The sequence below is a fragment of the Melopsittacus undulatus genome, chromosome 6 (genome assembly GCF_012275295.1).
Source record: "Melopsittacus undulatus isolate bMelUnd1 chromosome 6, bMelUnd1.mat.Z, whole genome shotgun sequence".
NCBI classification, from domain to species: domain Eukaryota; kingdom Metazoa; phylum Chordata; class Aves; order Psittaciformes; family Psittaculidae; genus Melopsittacus; species Melopsittacus undulatus.
Window position 1 is genome coordinate 11,496,018 of NC_047532.1, and position 18,808 is coordinate 11,514,825.

The 18,808-nt window shown below is 40.8% G+C and overlaps 2 protein-coding genes across 8 annotated transcripts in view; one reads left to right on the top strand and one right to left on the bottom strand.

Moving 5' to 3' along the window:
- DOCK7 (dedicator of cytokinesis 7) overlaps positions 1-747 on the top strand; it is a 109,082-nt gene extending 108,335 nt beyond the window's left edge. For all 6 annotated transcript variants that reach the window (XM_034064365.1, XM_034064361.1, XM_034064362.1 and 3 more), the window contains one exon: positions 224-747. In XM_034064365.1, the coding sequence (XP_033920256.1) occupies positions 224-266 (43 nt within the window). In that variant the 3' untranslated portion in view covers positions 267-747. The remainder of the gene's footprint in view (positions 1-223) is intronic.
- A 2,718-nt stretch (positions 748-3,465) lies between these two features.
- On the bottom strand, positions 3,466-16,844 carry USP1 (ubiquitin specific peptidase 1). Of its 2 annotated transcripts, XM_034063665.1 has the most exons (9): positions 16,714-16,844; positions 16,288-16,502; positions 15,053-15,176; positions 14,521-14,628; positions 13,819-13,979; positions 12,239-12,957; positions 11,012-11,182; positions 9,680-9,881; positions 3,466-5,062 (listed from the first exon to the last, which is right to left on the bottom strand). In XM_034063665.1, the coding sequence occupies exons 2-9, from the start codon at positions 16,449-16,451 to the stop codon at positions 4,333-4,335; spliced, it is 2,379 nt and encodes a 792-aa protein (XP_033919556.1). In that variant the 5' UTR covers positions 16,452-16,502; positions 16,714-16,844; the 3' UTR covers positions 3,466-4,332. The 2 variants fall into 2 exon arrangements, with proteins under 2 accessions (XP_033919556.1, XP_030906526.2); XM_031050666.2 differs by lacking the exon at positions 16,714-16,844 and having other exon boundaries at positions 16,284-16,464.
- Positions 16,845-18,808: the final 1,964 nt, after the last annotated feature.

Sequence of the window (18,808 nt, forward strand, 5' to 3'; positions counted from 1 at the left end):
TGTACCCATGAATGAAACTTTCTATCAGCAAACCTTAGGCAGTTGAATGATGCCAGATCATTCCATTCATTTGAAAAACAAGGAGTTAATGTCAGTGGACTTGGCTGTTGTAGTATCCAGCTGTAGAGAATCCTGGAAATCAAGTACAGAATCATTCATCTGACAAGGCTTCTTATGTCATCATGGAAAACCTGAGCTCATCATTGTATTTTCTCTCCCTCAGAGACTCCTTCAGCAGGATGAGCCTTCGCAAAATGGATATCTAAACGAGTTAAAAACCAAAATAAGCCAAAAAAAAAGCACTTAATATTAAGGTTTTTGAAAAAAAAAAAGAGCCTTGTTATCAACGCTGGGAATCAAGGAAGTTTTATTGTGAAATAAAACTCGGACTTCATCCTGGACATCCCACCCACCTCTTCCTCCATCCAAGTGTTCAGTGGCCAAAAATCATTCTGACTTGTCAAATGTAGACTTATCCATGTTTGAAACACAAGATGATGGCAGTGGTATCCAGTGTTGGTGATAAGCTGTAAACTTCCCTGTTTTTTAAGGCATTTTTATGACTCAAAGGTACACTAAACGCATTTACCTTTATTTATAGCATTACCTAATGTTAAATTTATTTACTTTTAGCCCATATATTTAATTTATATTAGGACCATACGCAAATGCATTTTTGAAGTTTTTAATGTAGTGATGATGGTTATTTTGATGGTACTATTAAATATGTGAATGTTTACACTTTAATTCCCTGTGCATTGGACTTCAGAGCTCGCCACCCTTGGGAAAAGGTTCAGAGAAAGGTAAGTCCTACAGTAACAGTTCTTATCCAAGTGGTGATGATTTTTATTATCCCTATCCTTTTGCCTTTTTAACTCTGAATACGAATTGCTGCAAAGAAAAGTCATTCCATCTGTAGCCATCAGAAGAATGGAGGCACATCTTGGTACTGCTTTGCCTCCTTCAGCACCAGTGGAGTTTTAACATGACCTGTGTGTGTATGTAGTCATTGCCACGAGTTAGGAACTCCAAACAGCACCCTAATCTCATAGCTTTGAATGTGCAGTGCAGCTTTACAGTGGACATGTAACACTGCTTTTGTGTCCCTTTCTCAATTGGAAAACTAGTTTCACAGGGAAAAAGAACATAAGCTGGTACCACAGTTTAAGTCAAAAGCTTATGCAGAAAGCATTCTTTGCATTGTTACTTATGGAAAGAACAACATCTGTTTTGCAGCAGTTATTTTGGTGGCTAACACAGCTCTCCACTGGGAACATCAGGATTGGAGCTCAGTACACAGCTCCTAAATCTAAGCCTTTATATTTTAACTCTCTCTATTGAACAACGTCCCTTGGAAGAGGGGGTAGGTGATTAAACACAAGCTTATCCTCTTTCTATAAACACCTAAATATGTATACCTGTAGTTATATACATGTATATACAAGAAACCCCCAAATTTGATAAACATACTTTCATATCTATAAATAAATAAAAAGGGGGTTATACATGAGCTCTGAAGATAACAAACAATTGTACATCATCAGTTCTACCTTCTGAGTATTTGGCCTTTCATGGTTTTCACCTTCCAGTTCTAGCATACACCTTCCTGTATGTTAGAAGGTGCTGGTGCGGGGCAGTAGGATGCTCATGCTCATAGCAGGATGATTGTACTTCATGCTGTGCAGGCTGGAAAGGTACTGTGTGTTGGATCTGTTGAGGGATGGATGGCATCCAGTAGGGACATGAGACATTTCAGAGGCTGATGGCAAAGCCCAGGGGTGTTTAAAAGGCTTTGGAAGCTCTCTGGAGCCAGGGACTCTCAGACTGGAAAGTACTGAGGAAGGAGAGGATAGTTTTGCAAGAGATTTATATGAAGAGGCATGCAGAATTATTTACAAAGTGGGAAAGGGGAAAAAAATCCCCACAGCCACAAAAGAATGAAACCTTAATTTACACTGATCCTTGTATATAGTTTATTCAGTTAGGAAAGCATCGATTTCAATCTAGTTGTACAAATATCCTTTTATTTTACTGGATGGCCCCATGTCAGCCTGTTAACTGCTGTATCAGTACCAGGCCTGGGCAGCCACACTTTGGTTTTGCATTGCAGTGAACTAGGAAGCCATGTGCAATGCAGGGCATTAGTTACAGTGGTGACTGCTAGTTCAGGAAGGGTGTTAAAGTGCTTTGCTTGAATAAGTCTCCAAAAATCCCACCCCACTCTATCTCCATACACTAAAGAAGTGTTTTACTCGGTGTATTCCAGCAGCTCATGTTTTCACTGCCTACAAAGAGCATTTCTCTCAAGCTGTGCAGTGTGACAGAATACAGCTGGGTCTCCTCTCCAGTGACACCCACAGCCAGTATATTTTGTGGAATGTAACAGTATTTTGTTTCCTGGGAACACTTCCTAAAGTTGAATGGAAAAACCTAATTCTTGGGTCAGGGATGGAAAAACAAACTTCCATTTGCAGGCTGAAATTCAGCAACCCCCCCCACTGCAGGCAGTAACAAATATCACTCTTAACTGTGATTTGGCTACCCTTGCAAGGTAAGATTACTGTTGGTTATTGTTAATGTAGCTGTTTCTTGGTTTAAGAGTATGAAATCATGGATTATGCTGGCAATGGTTTGGAAAAAGGAGAGGTCTTACAGTGTATCTGTAATGCCAGATTTTCCTCCTCTGCAGAAGTAAAGTACTACAGACACCTACTCAGCAGGAGTTCATAAGCCACTCTAAATTTAGTCCAGCTTTTCTTACACTGTTTCTATTGACAGAACAAGCTTTCTAGACTGAAACACACGTTAGTAATACAGCATCCCCTAGGCTATGCTGCAAAAGCAGGGCCTGTACAAGAAAATCAGAGGTCCACCATAACAGATACTTTTCATGAGCTACCTCTCAGCTTTTATGCTACATTATAATAAAAGATTGTAAAAAAATTAAGGATTGCAGAATAACGTAGGCAGAGGTGTCCAGGGATTTTCCTATAAATAAATCAGTTTGCATTTGAGGAAGTTTTAAATGTATCCAGAAAACTTGGGCATACTCACATCTTGCAGATCTTCCCTTGTCTCTGCAGCAGTACCTCATCTCATTCCATCCATCCTGTGACAGCAGAAGTGAGCTCATCTATTTTGTGTCATATATTAAACGTTTTTCATTCTCTGCAATTTATAGGATTCAAACATTTTAGCATCTGAAAGATGATTTGGGATTTTAACCTCTATTTATTGCCAAACATCTCACTTGGTTTTGCAATAATCCACTTCATTTTCTTATATTACCTATAGTCATCAAGCACCTTCAAATTAGGACACACTGTACAAGAATCAGTTAAAAACCAGAATGTTATTCTTAAAGCACTGTAAATCATCAATTTCTCTTTCTGTAAGAGTGCCCAAACCCTTTCACTTTCTGCTCTACCCTCTCCAAACATAAAAGGCTGATTTAGTCATCTCAGATGCATATCATAAAGTTTTTATTTCATATATATACAATCTTAACAAAGCATCAAAGCCAAATGCTTCTGTTTTCCCACATTTCAGTGAGCTCCAAGTACAAAGGAACTGTTAGAAGATCACACTAGGGCCCAAACCCACTCAAACAGATATGCATATTAGAGGGCTTTAAAAGTACAAAATTATTTTAATTACACTACACGCTCCCCCTGCTTGCAAGTATTAATCACACCTATTTACACGTTGCCCATGTAACACCTATGCAGCAAGATGCAAATTAGAGCCATTCAAACATTTCTATTAAGTTCAGTTCCTCCCAAGACACTAAGTGAGGTTACAAGACCCTTCTCTTGTGCTTCGAGTTGCACCGAGCTGTAGAGAACTGGATAAGGAGAATAAACCACGTCAATTACCCAAAGACTAAATATGAAGTAGTACTTCCCAAGTTACAAAAATACACAACTTCTGATGAAATCTGCTAGTTAATATACATTTACTCCAGGATATGAATACAAATAACTTTTATTAAAAAAAGAAAACGCTAATAATACAATAGGTATCTCTGAGAGCTAGAGTTGAGTTAAAACCACTACCATGTCCTGTAAGCATCCTTTAGGAACTATACAAATTGGTATTTCTAAAAGGTAAGATCACTATTGTCCAGCATCAAAGTTACAGGAGTTAAGTAAGTAAGTTTTGTGTCACGGTTTGTTAATTCAAGTTGAGCCACTTAAACCAAACAAAAAAGACCAGAAACATTATGATCCAATAGCTTCAAAAACAGAACAGCTGCTTCCTCCAGGTAGTTTTGATGCAAACCAGACCAAATGGTGTATATAAGTCCCTGATATTTACAGTCAAAATACAGTATCACTCTACAATCTTCTTATAAAACAGTAGGTAAGGAGTTGATGTAGATGACGATGTCGGAGAAAGGGAATTCAGAAAGTCCTTTTCTTCTGTAACCTTCACTTCAGAGTCATCAAAAAGCAACCACTTCCCTTCATACTCTTTCAGGCTCTGCAGCACATACAGGGCTTTGTTCTCTAGTCCACTGGAATTAACACCGTTTTGTTCGCCGTGCTCTGTGCTGCACTCTGCACCTCCGTTACTGCTGCTAGACTCGGGATTTCTGTTCTCGGTAACTACACTGAGGAACTTCTCTGGGTTAGCTGGCTTGTTGTAGAGGTCACAGTCAGACTTGCTCTTCTGCCCCCCTAGAAGTCCAACAGCTTCCATGTTCTTTTTGTTCAGAACTTTACCCGGCTGTGTGTTTCCATTGACTCTAAATGAGACTTCGCCGTCGTCGTAGTCTTCAGCAATAGTTCTCGCCTCCTCCTCGTTCAGTGGTTCTGGTTTAATCATTTCATACATTTGGTCAGTGATGAAATTTCCCTTATCCAGCTCCAGGCTGTTGAGATCGGTGATTTTGACAGAAGCTGTATAGTGTCCACTGCTAATTGTAATGCCACTGTGCATTACCACAGCAAATAATCCATAGGTGTCGTTGGTTGGCTTTGTGCTCCATTCCTCTAGTGAGAGTCTGAGGGGTGTCAACAAGGGAGTGTTTATCTTGGATAGTCCTCCATAGCAATCAAACCTTCAGAAGAAAGATAAAGTTAAGACCTGCTGCCACAACAGCTTGCAATAAGTGCAATATATGGGCCACTTAAAGCAGTACCTATATTCTTCTATTAAAAAGACTAGGAGACGTTGCTCACTTTTCAACTTGCTTATCATGAGCATCTGTCCCTGTTCAGAAAAGGCATTTTTACAAGTGTCTATAATGTTAAATATTATACCCTAGTATCTGTATTTTAAATATTTAAGGAGATTCCCTGAAGTATCAAGTTAATTTCTCAGTAGTGATGCTAAAGAGTTAGCCCGATTGTTCAGTTATCACTGAACACTTGCACTGACACCATCCTGCTTGCCAGATTTAAACCAAAAAGCTCTTCAACATCCAAGGTTGAAGTAAGCAGGGTTGTTTCCCCTCCCAAGCCTCTGAAAGAGCCATTCACTAAATAAAGGAATACAAATCTATTTTATTTTCAAGTAGCTTTAATGTCACTTAGAAAGAACTGAGCAAGGTATTTTTCTCAGCCTATCTTAGTGCCAGTGGTAATGCAATGGTTACCCAAGGATGAGTAAGTTATAACACTTCCTTATCACTACAGAGTCTACATTAACTGTCCTATGTTATTCAGTTTTCAGACAATTACCTAGCTGATTTATCTTGGAAAAGCATCTACCATTCAAGAAATAACTAGCTTTTTGTTCACAGTGCACAAATCTACAATGAGAAAAGTTCAAGTCTTCTCATTACGATAGGGATCTTCTAGAGCATTTGAAAAGTGTTGGGACTTTCACCTTATTGTGTATTAGACTCCCTGAAGGATCCTACACGATTTACATCTTGCATCAGCCAGATATTGCATAAGCTAATTAACCTCTTTATTTAATGATATGTTATGATATCCTAATAGATTTCAGGGCTGATTCAGCCTTACTCAACTGTTAGGGTGTTGTAGGGAAAAGTATAGGGGAATACAGACAAAGCCTGTAAAAAGTAGGCTTCAAAGAGTTACCTACTATTATTCAACTTGTATTTTATCATAAGAAAGAATAACTATCTTTAATCCAAGGAAATTGCAGATATGGTGTATAACTGCACTAACAACCTACTACTTTTGCTTCCCTGGGTTTAGTTTTGGTCCTGCTGTGCTTCTAAACATTTTGTTGATGTTCACAGCCATAAACACTTATAAATACATTTACACACACACAGATGTTCTCAGTCACTCAAATCTAGTTACCTGAAACCTCATTTCAAACTAATGAGAACTAATACATCTTCTGAAAATCCCTATTTGTAGTAACCAGAAATAGAGATACTCAGAAGAAACAGAGAAACTGCTTGCTGATACTCTAGATCAGAAATCCAGTTCCACTCAAGCACACTGTGACAATCATATTGACAGAAAACATTAAAAAACAGGCTCTACCTTCTGAATGAGATCCAGCATCAGAAAGATTTGGAGAGGAGGAAATAAGAGAGGAAATCTTTTCCTATTAGCTTTTTGTTCTTCTGAATCATAAGAATCTGAAGACAGAAAAATTGCATGCCAAGTACTCTGCCTCCTCTGACTGATGCACAGTTCATACATAACAAACTTGACTTTTGCAACTGCATCTTTTGAGACCATAAATTAGAACTTTACCCACTCTACTGAGTTAATACCTCAAGTTATTACACACCTTTAAAGACTTGAGCTGGTTTTACTGCAACACTTTTAACACACATGGATGCAAAATACTCCAAATAAAGGATTTACAGTGGCACAGGCACTGCTGTCACTCATTAGGAAATGTGACTGTAACAAAACCAAGGAAACCTTTCTTTAAATAAATAAAACATCACCTGTTCTTTTCCTGATACAATTTCACAAGACAACAATCTGATTTTCTCACAGTTGTTGAATTTATATAGTGGAAACACTTAATTAGATGTTACCAGTTACACATTTCTTTGTTACCAGTTACACGTTTCTTAATAGCTTTGCAGTCTGAGTACACGTGGCCTAGCACATTTTTCACCACACACACGTTTGCCAAAGAGAATTACTCATCCCCAGGCAAGTTGATTTTCACACTGGCTGCTTAAGTAAATCAAACACTTTGCATGCCAGCATCTAGAAAGGATAAAGCAAATCTCTACTATCTATCTGCAAATGCTTCCATTACTGTTCTCCTCCATTTCTCTTTATTTATTTAAAACTCAGTCATTGGAAAACTCAGTAGAGCACAACTGAGAAGCAGACAAGACTGCAGAATTTTTACAGACAGAAGTTGTATGAAGATTCTTAGTTTAAAAGTCTTGGTTTAAGGAAAACAGTCTGCTGTTAGTTTTAGGATAAACCATTGGCATCTCATCTATGAAAAGGGTAGTAAATTTTACAATAAATATTTTAAGGTTGCATAAGTCAATTTGGGGAAGTGCAATCAAAGCTCATTGTTCAAAAATCACTGAGTAACTGGATACTATGGAGTAAGCAAGTGTTCTGTTTTATTGGCCACCGCTCTTTCCCCCTTGATCTGCAGCTGGGCTTTATTACTGCAAATCAAGATGTTTACAAGTGACCTGGTTTTGTCCAAGATAAAGATTCCAAGCCAAAAACTGGGAAAGAGGAAAGAATCCTCTAAGCAGCTTCTGCTTCGTCACTGACTCCGGTTCTACATCTCGTTTTTCCACTCTTACTTCCTTAATCTCTGGCTGCTAACACTTGGCAGAAAACATATGACATGATTCAGAGGACACACGAGGAACAGCACAAGAGACTGGATTCAACCTGAGCAGGATACAGGTCTAAGTATTTTGGAGCAAGGACCTGAATGCACATTGCAAGGACAGAAGGAGAGGTAAGTGATTCAGGAGATGGCTGGTTAATCTGCAGGCTGCTGGTACTGCCTTGTAGAAGCAAAAAGTAGCAAATACAGAAGCAAAGTGAAGATGATATTCAGGTTTCCCTTCAAGTGGACATCTGGGGTTGTATTTTTGAATAGCCTATAATCACAGCAGGACACCATCTCGCATCAAGGGCTCCTCAACCATAGCAGTATGACTTTTTAAGTGTGCAACTTCTCTGCCTCATTGTGACAGTCAAATATTATGTAGAGCAATAGAAAGACAATTTTGTTTGTACAACCCTGGACTTGTATGAAGAGAAGCAAGCAAACATTGCAGAGACAGGGGAAGTTTCCTTTCTACTTTGTCAGAAACCTAGATACTCCTAAAAACAAATACTGAACACAGACTTTATATATAGATAAAAACTAGACAGAAATCTAGTTTTAACAATCTGGGCAAACTACATGTAAAAGTATCTTGAATCTATCCTTGACACTAGTTATATTACAAATCTTATTTATACTGACCACAGTATAAATGTATATGCTTATAAAGCATCCTCTGATAAATCATCTGTCAACCTGTACTTGGTATCTCTACACTGCCAAAGGTCCTGTACACCTCAGTACTGGAGAAACACAGTTGTAAAATACTGGGGAAACAAACTGAATTCCATGGAATACTTCGTGCTTCAGACTTCCTGCTGGCTAGCCAACACACAAGGAAATGCAAAGCTCAGGGAACCTGGTAGATAACAGGCAAATTTGTGCCTAAATAACTTACAAGCAGCTCAGTGTGAAGGCTCAGAACTAGATTAGCCATCAAGGTCATAAACAGGGGCTGCTCTCTGAAGCAGAGGCCAGACAGTGGGATGCTGAAACCAACCCGTTTATCTTCTGCTGCAACCAGCAGAGTTATCCCACATAGTAAAAGTTATGTCTGCTCAATGCCAGAAGTTGCAAACACAGGCTGAGTCTGCGAACATTACTGAAACTGTACAGCCACTTTCAAAACACAATGGGTTAAGAATTTGCTAAAGGATCTGGGGGAATATTGGGAAGTTAGAAGAAGTTTCTCCTGATGAAGCCTTTTCATTGAAGGAAACTCAGTGAAGAAACGGAATTTACTGCAAAATGCTATGCATAAATTGTGTACAATACTGTAGGGGCAAGGGTTTTCTTATCTTTTTCTCTCCCTTCCAAAGATAATTCCTAAATTCCTAAGTATGAAAAAGCCCCAATAATAAAAATACAAAGAACACTCAAAGAATAATCTCTTTCAAAAAAATAAGGATTTCTACAGGATAGAACATCAAACTGATTGCTCAGTCGTTGAGTATCAATGGTATTACATTATTTTTAAAGGAACTGGTCAATTTTTTTTGTAATGTGTGTTATCTCTAAAATGTTTCTCTCGGTATTTTTCCCCCTGGATTTTAGTACACCCAGAGACCAAAGACTGCTAGCTACAACCACAAAATTCAGATTTGCTCTCCTTCCCTGTGCTGCTCAAGTACTTAAACCTGCTTCTAAACTCACAGGTGATACTAAAAGTTAACAAAGTTTTCAGAGACATGAGGATGTCAGGCTGTTATTAAGAACACAGATAAAACAGTTTTCCTGGAGGTAATTTCTGCCAGTACTTGTAACAACAGAAAACCTTTATGAAATGAGAGGCTGCGTCCCACTGACTTTAGTTCATTTCAATCTAGGAATCTGCTTTTGGAAAAGTTACAAGACATTTTCACCTCTTTTGGTAAGATTTCCCAACAGCACACTGTTTCACAATATAGGCAATCTGCATACTCACTCTAAGCCACTAGCAGCAAAGCACTTCAAATGAATTGTTATAACTTCAGGCATTTTATCGAATAAAAGGCTGCGTTCTGCTTCTGTGTAATGATGGCAGTTTTCACAGAAGTATTTATCCTCTCCCACAATCCTTTCCACTGATGCAAACTGTGAAATTGCCCATTTAAGAGTCTTCATTTCTGTTTTTGGCTCTGGAGAAACTATAAAAGAGAATCATTACATTTGCAGACATGCTATTATTTACATTTCCAATGCATCCCACCAGAACAACAACAAAACAAAGTATGTCAAGCTAAGACATGCTCAAAACCTCCTATCAACACCATAAAGAACAGTCAATATGTATGAAACAGAAGATGTTCCAGATCTCTGAATCATTTCAGGAAGCAATGAAAATATCAATAATGTTATTACTTAAAATCAATGGCTTTCCCAAAGCTTGTCTTCAGATTACACGTGCTAATTCTGTTGCCCTATCTATAAAACTGGGTGCATGTATTTGAGACCAGAATTTCACTCATTAAGGAAAAACCTCCAAAATAAGCAGAAAATTCCCTCTCCTTCCTGCATTTTGCCTCCCCCAAAAGCTTTACACTTGATGGTGACAAGATCACCTCTGCTGCAGGGAGCATTTCACACCCCAACAGCACCACACACCTTACTCTGCAGTCCTTCAGCAAACAGGGGAGGGCAAAAAATAGTAAAAGCTGTTCCAAATTCAGATGGGAACTAAAATTAATTTCCTTAAAATTCTGATTGTCAAAAGTGCACTGTTGCAATGCTTAATTTTGAAAATAACTATAAAAATATGTATAAATCACTAATAGTTGTGAAAGATACCAGAGGACAAACATTTACAAACACAAAAAAATCACCCACTATTAAGGTGAAAACAGTCTAAAACACTGGAAAAAAAAGTACTTTTTATAGTGAATTAGCAAAAAACCTCAACTGGATACTCATTTGAGAAAAAAAACAACAGGTATTTCTTATAAAATGAAGAAAAAGCAGAACTTCTTATCCATGAAGGGAATACCAAAATAAAATACCCATTTATAAGCAGGAAAATACGTTCGTAAGTGAAGAACTGTCAGCAATCCATGTTCTATGTTAAGGTCTGAAACAATTTTAATGCTGTCAAGGTCTGTCTACATTATCAGCACTGTGTTTCCAAAGTCTAAAGTTAATCAGGACAAGAGATAAGAGAACGGCCTCTAATTTTAACCAGCACAAACAGGAGCAGTGTTCCCCGATAACCATGGCACTATCCTTCCTTAGAGTCTGGCTGAAGCAGAAACACGTATCACAACCCCTGTTGATCATTACTTACTTTCAGAACTCTCTTCAGATTTAGAAAGTTCATCTTCTTGCACTGGAACACTGATGTCCTGGAAATCTTCTCTCCTTTCAGTAAAGCACTCGCACTCCAGGCATCTTGTTCTCAGAACCAACTGGCCCTGGAACAGCTTCTCCACTAGTTCAAAAACAGCCAGCTCTGTACCTAGAGAAAGTATATACCACATCACTTACCAAGATGCATTTTATTCAAAAGATATTTCAGAACCTGGGTATCCGTCTTGGAAAATCAAGTGTTACAGATGTGGCCTTTTCAGGATTAATCACACACAATTTTCACAATATCATTTAAGTAAACAAGGATCCTCTTTCTCTTGGCTCCCAAACTTTAATTTCTGTTTTAAGATTAGTTTCTTGCTTTATACTGGAAGTATCATGGTGTCACACTTGGGAAAATCTGTGTTTGTCATGAATGCACTCTCTAGAATGGACTGCCAGCCTGCCCAAGGACCACCACGCTGTGGTTTTGCCTGGTTTCTGTTTATTCTCAGGCCTCTCCTCCAATACTTTCTAAACTTCCTGGCCAGTTTTGGTGACATTTGCTGAAGAAATGCGGATCTCAGAAAGTTCTGTATTCCTTCAAATTTATAAAACCTTGGCAGGTGGATCAGAAAGCTCCAAATTGTTAAGTACTAAATTCGCACCAAGGCCCTTTCCTCAAAAGGATCTTGTTTCACTGACATGAACACAATCCATACCTGCCAGCTAGTTAGCATATATAATACATCCACTGTCTTTCCCAGTTCTTGAGAAGGTTGGAAATACAGGACTAAAATGTAGGGAGGGAAGGAGAGGATATTGTTTGTAAAGACTTGGGAAGCAAAAAAAATAGCCAGTGGGGTTTGAGTCTGTTTGCTCCTGACAGTAACATTCCTTTACACCTTGAATCCACTTGCTATTTCTATGGATGACAATAATACAAATTGGTAATATTCCACCTTTTGCTTTTATCTGTATTGTACAACAATTACATAATGTTAGAGAAGTATCTCTTAATATCTGAGCTAAACAGGTCAAGTTACAAAAGAATAAATTACAACATGTGTAAAAATAAATTCTCTTTCATAAAAATCTCTTTCAATTCCTGAGAATGTAATTTTGTATTTGGAGAGCTCTGATGGCTACAGTCTGAAGGCTGACTTCTCACACATAGCAACTTCTTAATTTCAATAACCTTAAGCCCATACACTTGGTCACCAACCTTCCTTTTTTGGTTCTTTTTCAGTTCCTTTTTCATTATGGCTTTCCACAGGAGATGCAGGTTCATGATACTCTTCTTTAATACTGTTGCCATTTTCACACTTTCCAGATGACTCTTCCAGCTCACAGTCATCATTTTCTTTCCCTGGGTCTTTGGATCCCAAGTTTGTAGTTAGTTTTCCTAGACTATAAAATTTAGACAGAATACTAGGCTGCTTGCATGAAGATTTTAACCAGTTTAATCTGAGCCGGGACTTCTTCTGGGTTGGCTTTGCACTCTCATTTTCACTGGAACACTTGGCAATGGCATCAGTGTGATTTTCTAACTTCTCTCCTGTCGCTTTCCTCTTTGACCTGGTTTGTCTTTGATTCTCTTCTGCTGCAATCTGCTCTTTTGATACTTTGGATTTTTTCTTTGCATTGCCACCCTCTGCATCACTCTTTCTTTTCCCATTGCCTTTGAGTAGCTTGTCCTCAGCTGTCTCTCCAACATGGCTACTTGGTGTGTTCTCCTCCTCCTCAGCAGGGCTGCCAGTTCCATTGCTCTCAGTATTTTGGTGAAGTTTTTCCTCTGGTTTAGCTGTAGGCTCTTCCACAGGCAGTTTGTTCAATTCTTCTTTCTTCAGTAGCTGACACGTTTCTTGAATGTTACCCAGGATACACTGCAGAACTTCCTGGGCATCATGCTGCAAGTAGCCTTCATACATAGGGTTGAGCTCTCTAGTAAAAGTAATGAGTAAAAGTAATGAAGACTAGTTACACTCTGCTAACTGGCTAATGGGATGAGATTTAAATTAGGGAGTTTAAATATAAAAGTGGGAGAGGATCCTCTCCCAATCTAGAGATAAGTCTTTGTTGCAGGCAGACATGGGAAGGTAACTACAGCCTTATGCATTTAAACACATTCAGTTGCAACCCAGCATCAGTCCTTCTCAGGTCAATGAGAATATTTAGACACTTAAGGCTTAGCTGGATTTAAATTCTATTCTTCTCCTGTAAAGACAGGCTGAGAGAGTTGGTCTTATTCAGGCTGGAGAAGAGAAAGCTCCAGGGAGACCTTAGAGCAGCTCCCAGTGCCTACAGGGGCTGACAAGTAATCCAGAGAGGGGCTTTTTACAAGGGGATTTAGTGACAGGACAAGGGGGAATGGCTTTGAACTGACAGAGGGGAAATTGAGATGAGCTCTTTAGGCAGAAGCTCTTCCCTGTGAGGGTGCTGAGGCGCTGGCACAGGGTGCCCAGAGAAGCTGTGGCTGCCCCATCCCTGGCAGTGTTGGACACTGGGGCTTGGAGCAAGCTGCTCCAGTGGAATGTGTCCCTGCCCATGGGAGGGGCTGGAGCTGGATGAGCTTTAAGGTCTCTTCAACACAAACCAGGCTGGGATTCCAAGAAAATTAAAATTTACTTTCAAATTTATGACGATATGGAGGTATAAATAAACACAAAAAAACTCCCTTCTTATAACCATATTCTAAATTTAAGCCTGTCTACCTTATCTGAGTCTCTAATGCTGCATTGTACAATGATAATGACCTCAAAACTTCAGGTGAAATTCTGACAATGTGTTTAAGATCATCTGTACCTGAGGGTATTCAGTAGCCTTCGTGGCTGAGTAGCAAGTTCATCTGTATATTTTTCTGGATTTAAGAGAAAGCTGGCTTGAAGCTGTTCAACTGAAAGGATCAGTGAATGCAAACTGCAGATTAGTTCATAACTTGCCAGTGGATCTTCTTTACAATTTCCCTGTAATAACATAAGAAGAATACAGATACTTGCAACTTTGTTTGCAACAACAAATTAAACTCTTTTCTTTCCTACCCTCACTTAGTTTAGCAGATATTTGACAGTTGGAGTAGTTTTCTGCTGTGGGAAGCAGGTGAGTTTCAGACAATATACTGCTCTTTTACCAGTAGAAAACAAATATAAAAGCCAGACCAGCCATTATTTTTAAAACCCAAACTTTCTTTGACCAAACCCTAATTTCCATCTGCTCAAAAGCACTGTATCATAATTATCTTAATGTCAGAAGCATGGTGAGATATCAGAGCTTCACAGAACTTTTTTTATAAACTCAAGACTTGTGCTTACAAGTTTACACTGAAATTTGAATACAAGACACTCCAGTTTGAATGCAAGTTCAAAACAAATATACAATGTAATATAAATAGAAGAAATCTGTTTGTAAGATTTTTTTGAGTTCAATTGAGTTAAATTTTCATTACACTCCCAGCCTGCAGCCTCACTTCTAAAAGCACAAGTAAAGGAATGTGTAGTGAGATGTTACCTTTTCTGCTTTTTGCTCTCCTTCATCCTTCAGAGATTCTTTCTTCTTTGAAATAATATTATATAAATGTTTTACTCCAGTTTTAAAGCCAGGACAAAAATATAATACCTGAAAGCAACAAGAGAATAATTGATAAAGTAAGACATTACTCCACATACATATCCATGCTTATGATCAAACTAGCGCTGCATCTCCCAGGGCTGCACAGCACGAACAGAACATGGAATCATGGAATAATTTGTGTTGGAAAGGACGTTAAAGCTTATCCAGTTCCAACCTCCTGCCATAGGCAGGGACACCTTCCACTAGAGCAGGTTGCTCAAAGGTGCATATTATTCATAGCAGGGAGGTGCCCAACATAAAAATTACCCAATCAAGGCAACCTACAGTATCATCTTTTTCCCCACTGTAATTAGATTCCCTTCATAATACATGCAGACATCTATGAAATATCAACCTCCAAATCTCATCCACTTGTGCTTATCCAAAAGAAAATCATGTTTTGGAGGACTGTTAAACAACGTTATCTCACCTGAAGTACACTGTTAAGGTAACAAGTGTTACCCAGATTGTTCAAGCCCACAAAAGGCAACATGTTGTCTTTCTTCTCACAGCTAACAAGCGAGGGAGGCTGTGCTGCAGGAACAACCTGATCACTATTAAACAGAGAAAACAGAGTGTAAGAGATAGCTTTTGACAATGGCTCCTCCTGGTGTGCATGCACAAACTCCCTCCTGGCCATCCACCACCTCCAAGCTAGCTTATAGAATTCAGTACTAATATACACAGATCATAATCAATGTCAGTGTTCCTGGGAGTGTCTATATGGCTACTGTGGGCACTCAAACACAAGCTTTATCCTTCAGCAACCTACACAAAACCAGACAGGTTTACAGGCAAATCTGCCTTTAGTTCCAATAGGTATTTGTCAAGAACCACCAGGAGACCCACTTAAGGAACAAGAAAAACCTCTCTTCAGAACACTTTTGTATCTTCTTTGTTCATTCTTAAGGCAGCACTAGACAAACGTGCCTACCACGTACTTCCTATTACTGTCTCCTGCTCCAGGTTCACATCACTTCATATCTGTATGCAAACTAAAAAGGTTAAAAACAGAGAAAAAGGGGAAAGGGGGAACCCATAAACCTGGCACATTATATACAGGGATTAATGCACTGCACTGACCAACAAAACCAAAGTTTAAAGTCTCTGAAACATTTGTAATTCACCACAATTAGACAGTTTTTCCCACTAAAACTTCCCCACTAGCTGCAGTGAAATCAGTTTCCAGATACACTCTGGGCTCAAAATACCTAATGAATGGCAGTAATCTATGTGAGCAATTCTTTTACTTGCAGCAGAAATAAACCTTAAAATCCAGTATTCTATTATTAAAACTCATTTTACAGAACCTTATGTTTTAGTATGCTTTAAATAATTCAGCATCAGAATAGCTGCCTTATGGTAACTTCCAATAAGGTAACTTCTTCCAAGTTACCAAGTTTATTCCAACTAAACATCCACAGTATGGCAAACTCACTTTCTGAAAATAGAGGCATTTATTACAGTGAATAGTAAGTCCAGTTTGATTAACTTGGCTTGGGGGTTTATTTCCTACATGTCAGAACACATACTTATGCAAGAATATAACACTTAAATGACTGGATGGAGCAGCGTTGTTTATCCCCCGCATCAGACTCGCTGAGCTATCAAACTACTTTCACAATAGCCCCAGAAACGCTTATTGAGAGCAAAACTCTTACATACATCTCGGAGCCTCTGAATTCCGAGCTCTTTTGTTCATTTTCCTGCGACTGCGTAAAATCCAGCGCTCTTTTCGTGTCCTTCCGTTGGAAGAGCTTCAACGAAAGCCGGTTCTTTTTGGACGGGCTCCCTCTCGCAGTGCTGTCACTCGGCAACACCCCGGGCATCTTTCCTGGCACGGAGGGAAGCGGCCGCGAAGCTGCAACGGGCGCTCACACCTGAGGCACACACACACACGAGAGTCGCCATTTACTTTCCGTGCGGGAAGCACCAACCGACGCCGGAGCACAGCGCGGCCCGGGAGCCCCCCCTCTGACAGACACCCCCTCCCTCAGCAGCACCGCCTGCACCTCCCTCCGGCCCGGCCCGCCCGGAGGACACAGCGGGCCCGAGCCCCGCGGCGCGGCCGCCGGGGCCGCCTCTCCTCACCGCTACGTGCCGGCGCGGTGCGGGCCGCCGCCGGGCCCCGCCGGTTGCCATGGAGACCGCGGGGCGCCCCGGCGCCGCTCTCCCCACCACGGGAAACTTGGCGCGTTTTCCGCGCCGCCAGGACCCGCGCCCTCACCCCTCCTCGCGCCCAGGCGCTCGTAGCCGCCTGGCTCAAACGCCGGAACGGAAGCCGCTGCCACCGCCGCCGGCGCAAGCCTGAACACAAGGGCCATGGTGACTGGCCGGCGGCGCGTCTCACACCGGCTTGCCGCGAGCCAAGAGGCACCTCTGCAAGGACTCGGCGGAGCCGCGTCTCCGTCGCTGCAGTCAGGCAATACAGGAGCCAGCCCCCGGGGTCCTGCGTAGGCGCGCGCGAGCACTAGTAACGGCCCGGCCTAAAGGGCTCAGGCTAGCAGAGGGGAGGTGGGGGGGATGGGAAGGCGGCTGGGACGAACCATTGTGCCGGGATACCCCTCTTTTCCCCCCTCCTCTAGCGGCGGTGGATTGGTCCGGCCTTAGCCCCGCCCCGTCCCCGCCTCCGCCAATCAGAGCGAGAGGCGCGCTGCGCACGGCGGCGCTGTTGGAGGCGGCTGGGGTAACGCCAATGGCGGGCGGTGTCAGAGCGCTCGGGGGTTGGACGCGGCAGGACCAGCCCCGTCCTCTAAATACATAACATAACCCACGGCCTGTCCGCGGGTTTCTACACTCGTAGCTTGCGCCTTACACTCCCAGCTCTCATGACATCCGCGCTAAGCGGCTTTAGCAGCACAGCTACGAAGAACGCAGTAAATCACAGACTTTACAGAGGTTTTAAAGCTGAAAAAAATCCTATGTAGGGATCAGTACACCCACAGAAGAGGGTATGTGGGAAAATAATATAGATTACTCCATTCTGATCTTTAAACTACACAGAAGGTTCGCTGACAGGGCTGTAGCAGAAGGTCAGTGGAAACCTTAATGTATAAACAATGTCCAGTGACTTTGAGGATGGCTTGGAGTAAATACACCTATTGCCTGTCACGTATGTGGGGTAGCTACAGATTCATCACACTGTTTACAAAGGCCCCTTTCTACAGAAGAGCTAAAACCTTATTTCTTTTTCCAGACTAATACTATGTTTTTGTTTTGAATAAAAACATGTCAGACAGCCAAACTAACAAGGGGTTGTAAAACACATCTTGGAAATGTATTAAGTTCAGGCTCCCGAGACCTTCATCAGGAGGTGCTTTCCAAGCTTAACTTAAAGAGAGATGCACTTCTGTTTTCTTGTAATAAAGAGAATTAAGTATTTTAAACCTATCATCACTGAGCACCTGCAGCACACACAGTTGTTCTGTTCATGATGAAAGGCCTCAATCATCTGTTCGTGGCTTCGCTTGTTGTATGAGCTCTTGTCTTTACACATGTGATGGCTTCCATACTCCAAAAACACATCTGGCTCTGAAGATCACTCTGTATTTACTCCATATAGAATCATAGAATCATACATAAGGCCTTACATTTTTCACAGCTCTTCTCTGGCAGGGCTTGGATAGTGCAAGGTGGGAGAAACACGATGGAGGTTTTGCTGTAGTAGATATATTTTACACACCATGGATCTGCTCCTTTAAGTCTGTCTGTTGTGGTGCCATGTAATGTAATCTTGCCCCAAAAGGTCAGAAATCTGTTAAAGATTCATCCTTTATCTGGAGGAATAAGGAGCTCCATGTGTCAGTCACACTTCCTCAGAACTGGTGTTAATAATTATATTAAAAGGAAAGCCTGTTAAGCTAGAACACAGTTTTAGTGCAGTTACATCTGTGACTCCACTGGAAAACTTTTGCAAAGGTTTTCTAGGTTAGTAAGATATTTTATAGGATTAGTTTCATAACTGACTTCAAACCATGCCCAGACTGAGGCCTTAGCATCCTTTCACCTTGTCAGAGGTACTCTGTATTTGAGTACTCAGTGCAGAGGGGAAAGAATGGTAGAATACAGACTGGTTTGGGTTGGAAGGGACCGCAAAGCTCATCCAGCTCCAACCCCTGCCACAGGAAGGGACCCCTTCCACTAGAGCAGGTTGCTCCAAGCCCCTGTGTCCAACCTGGCCTTGAAC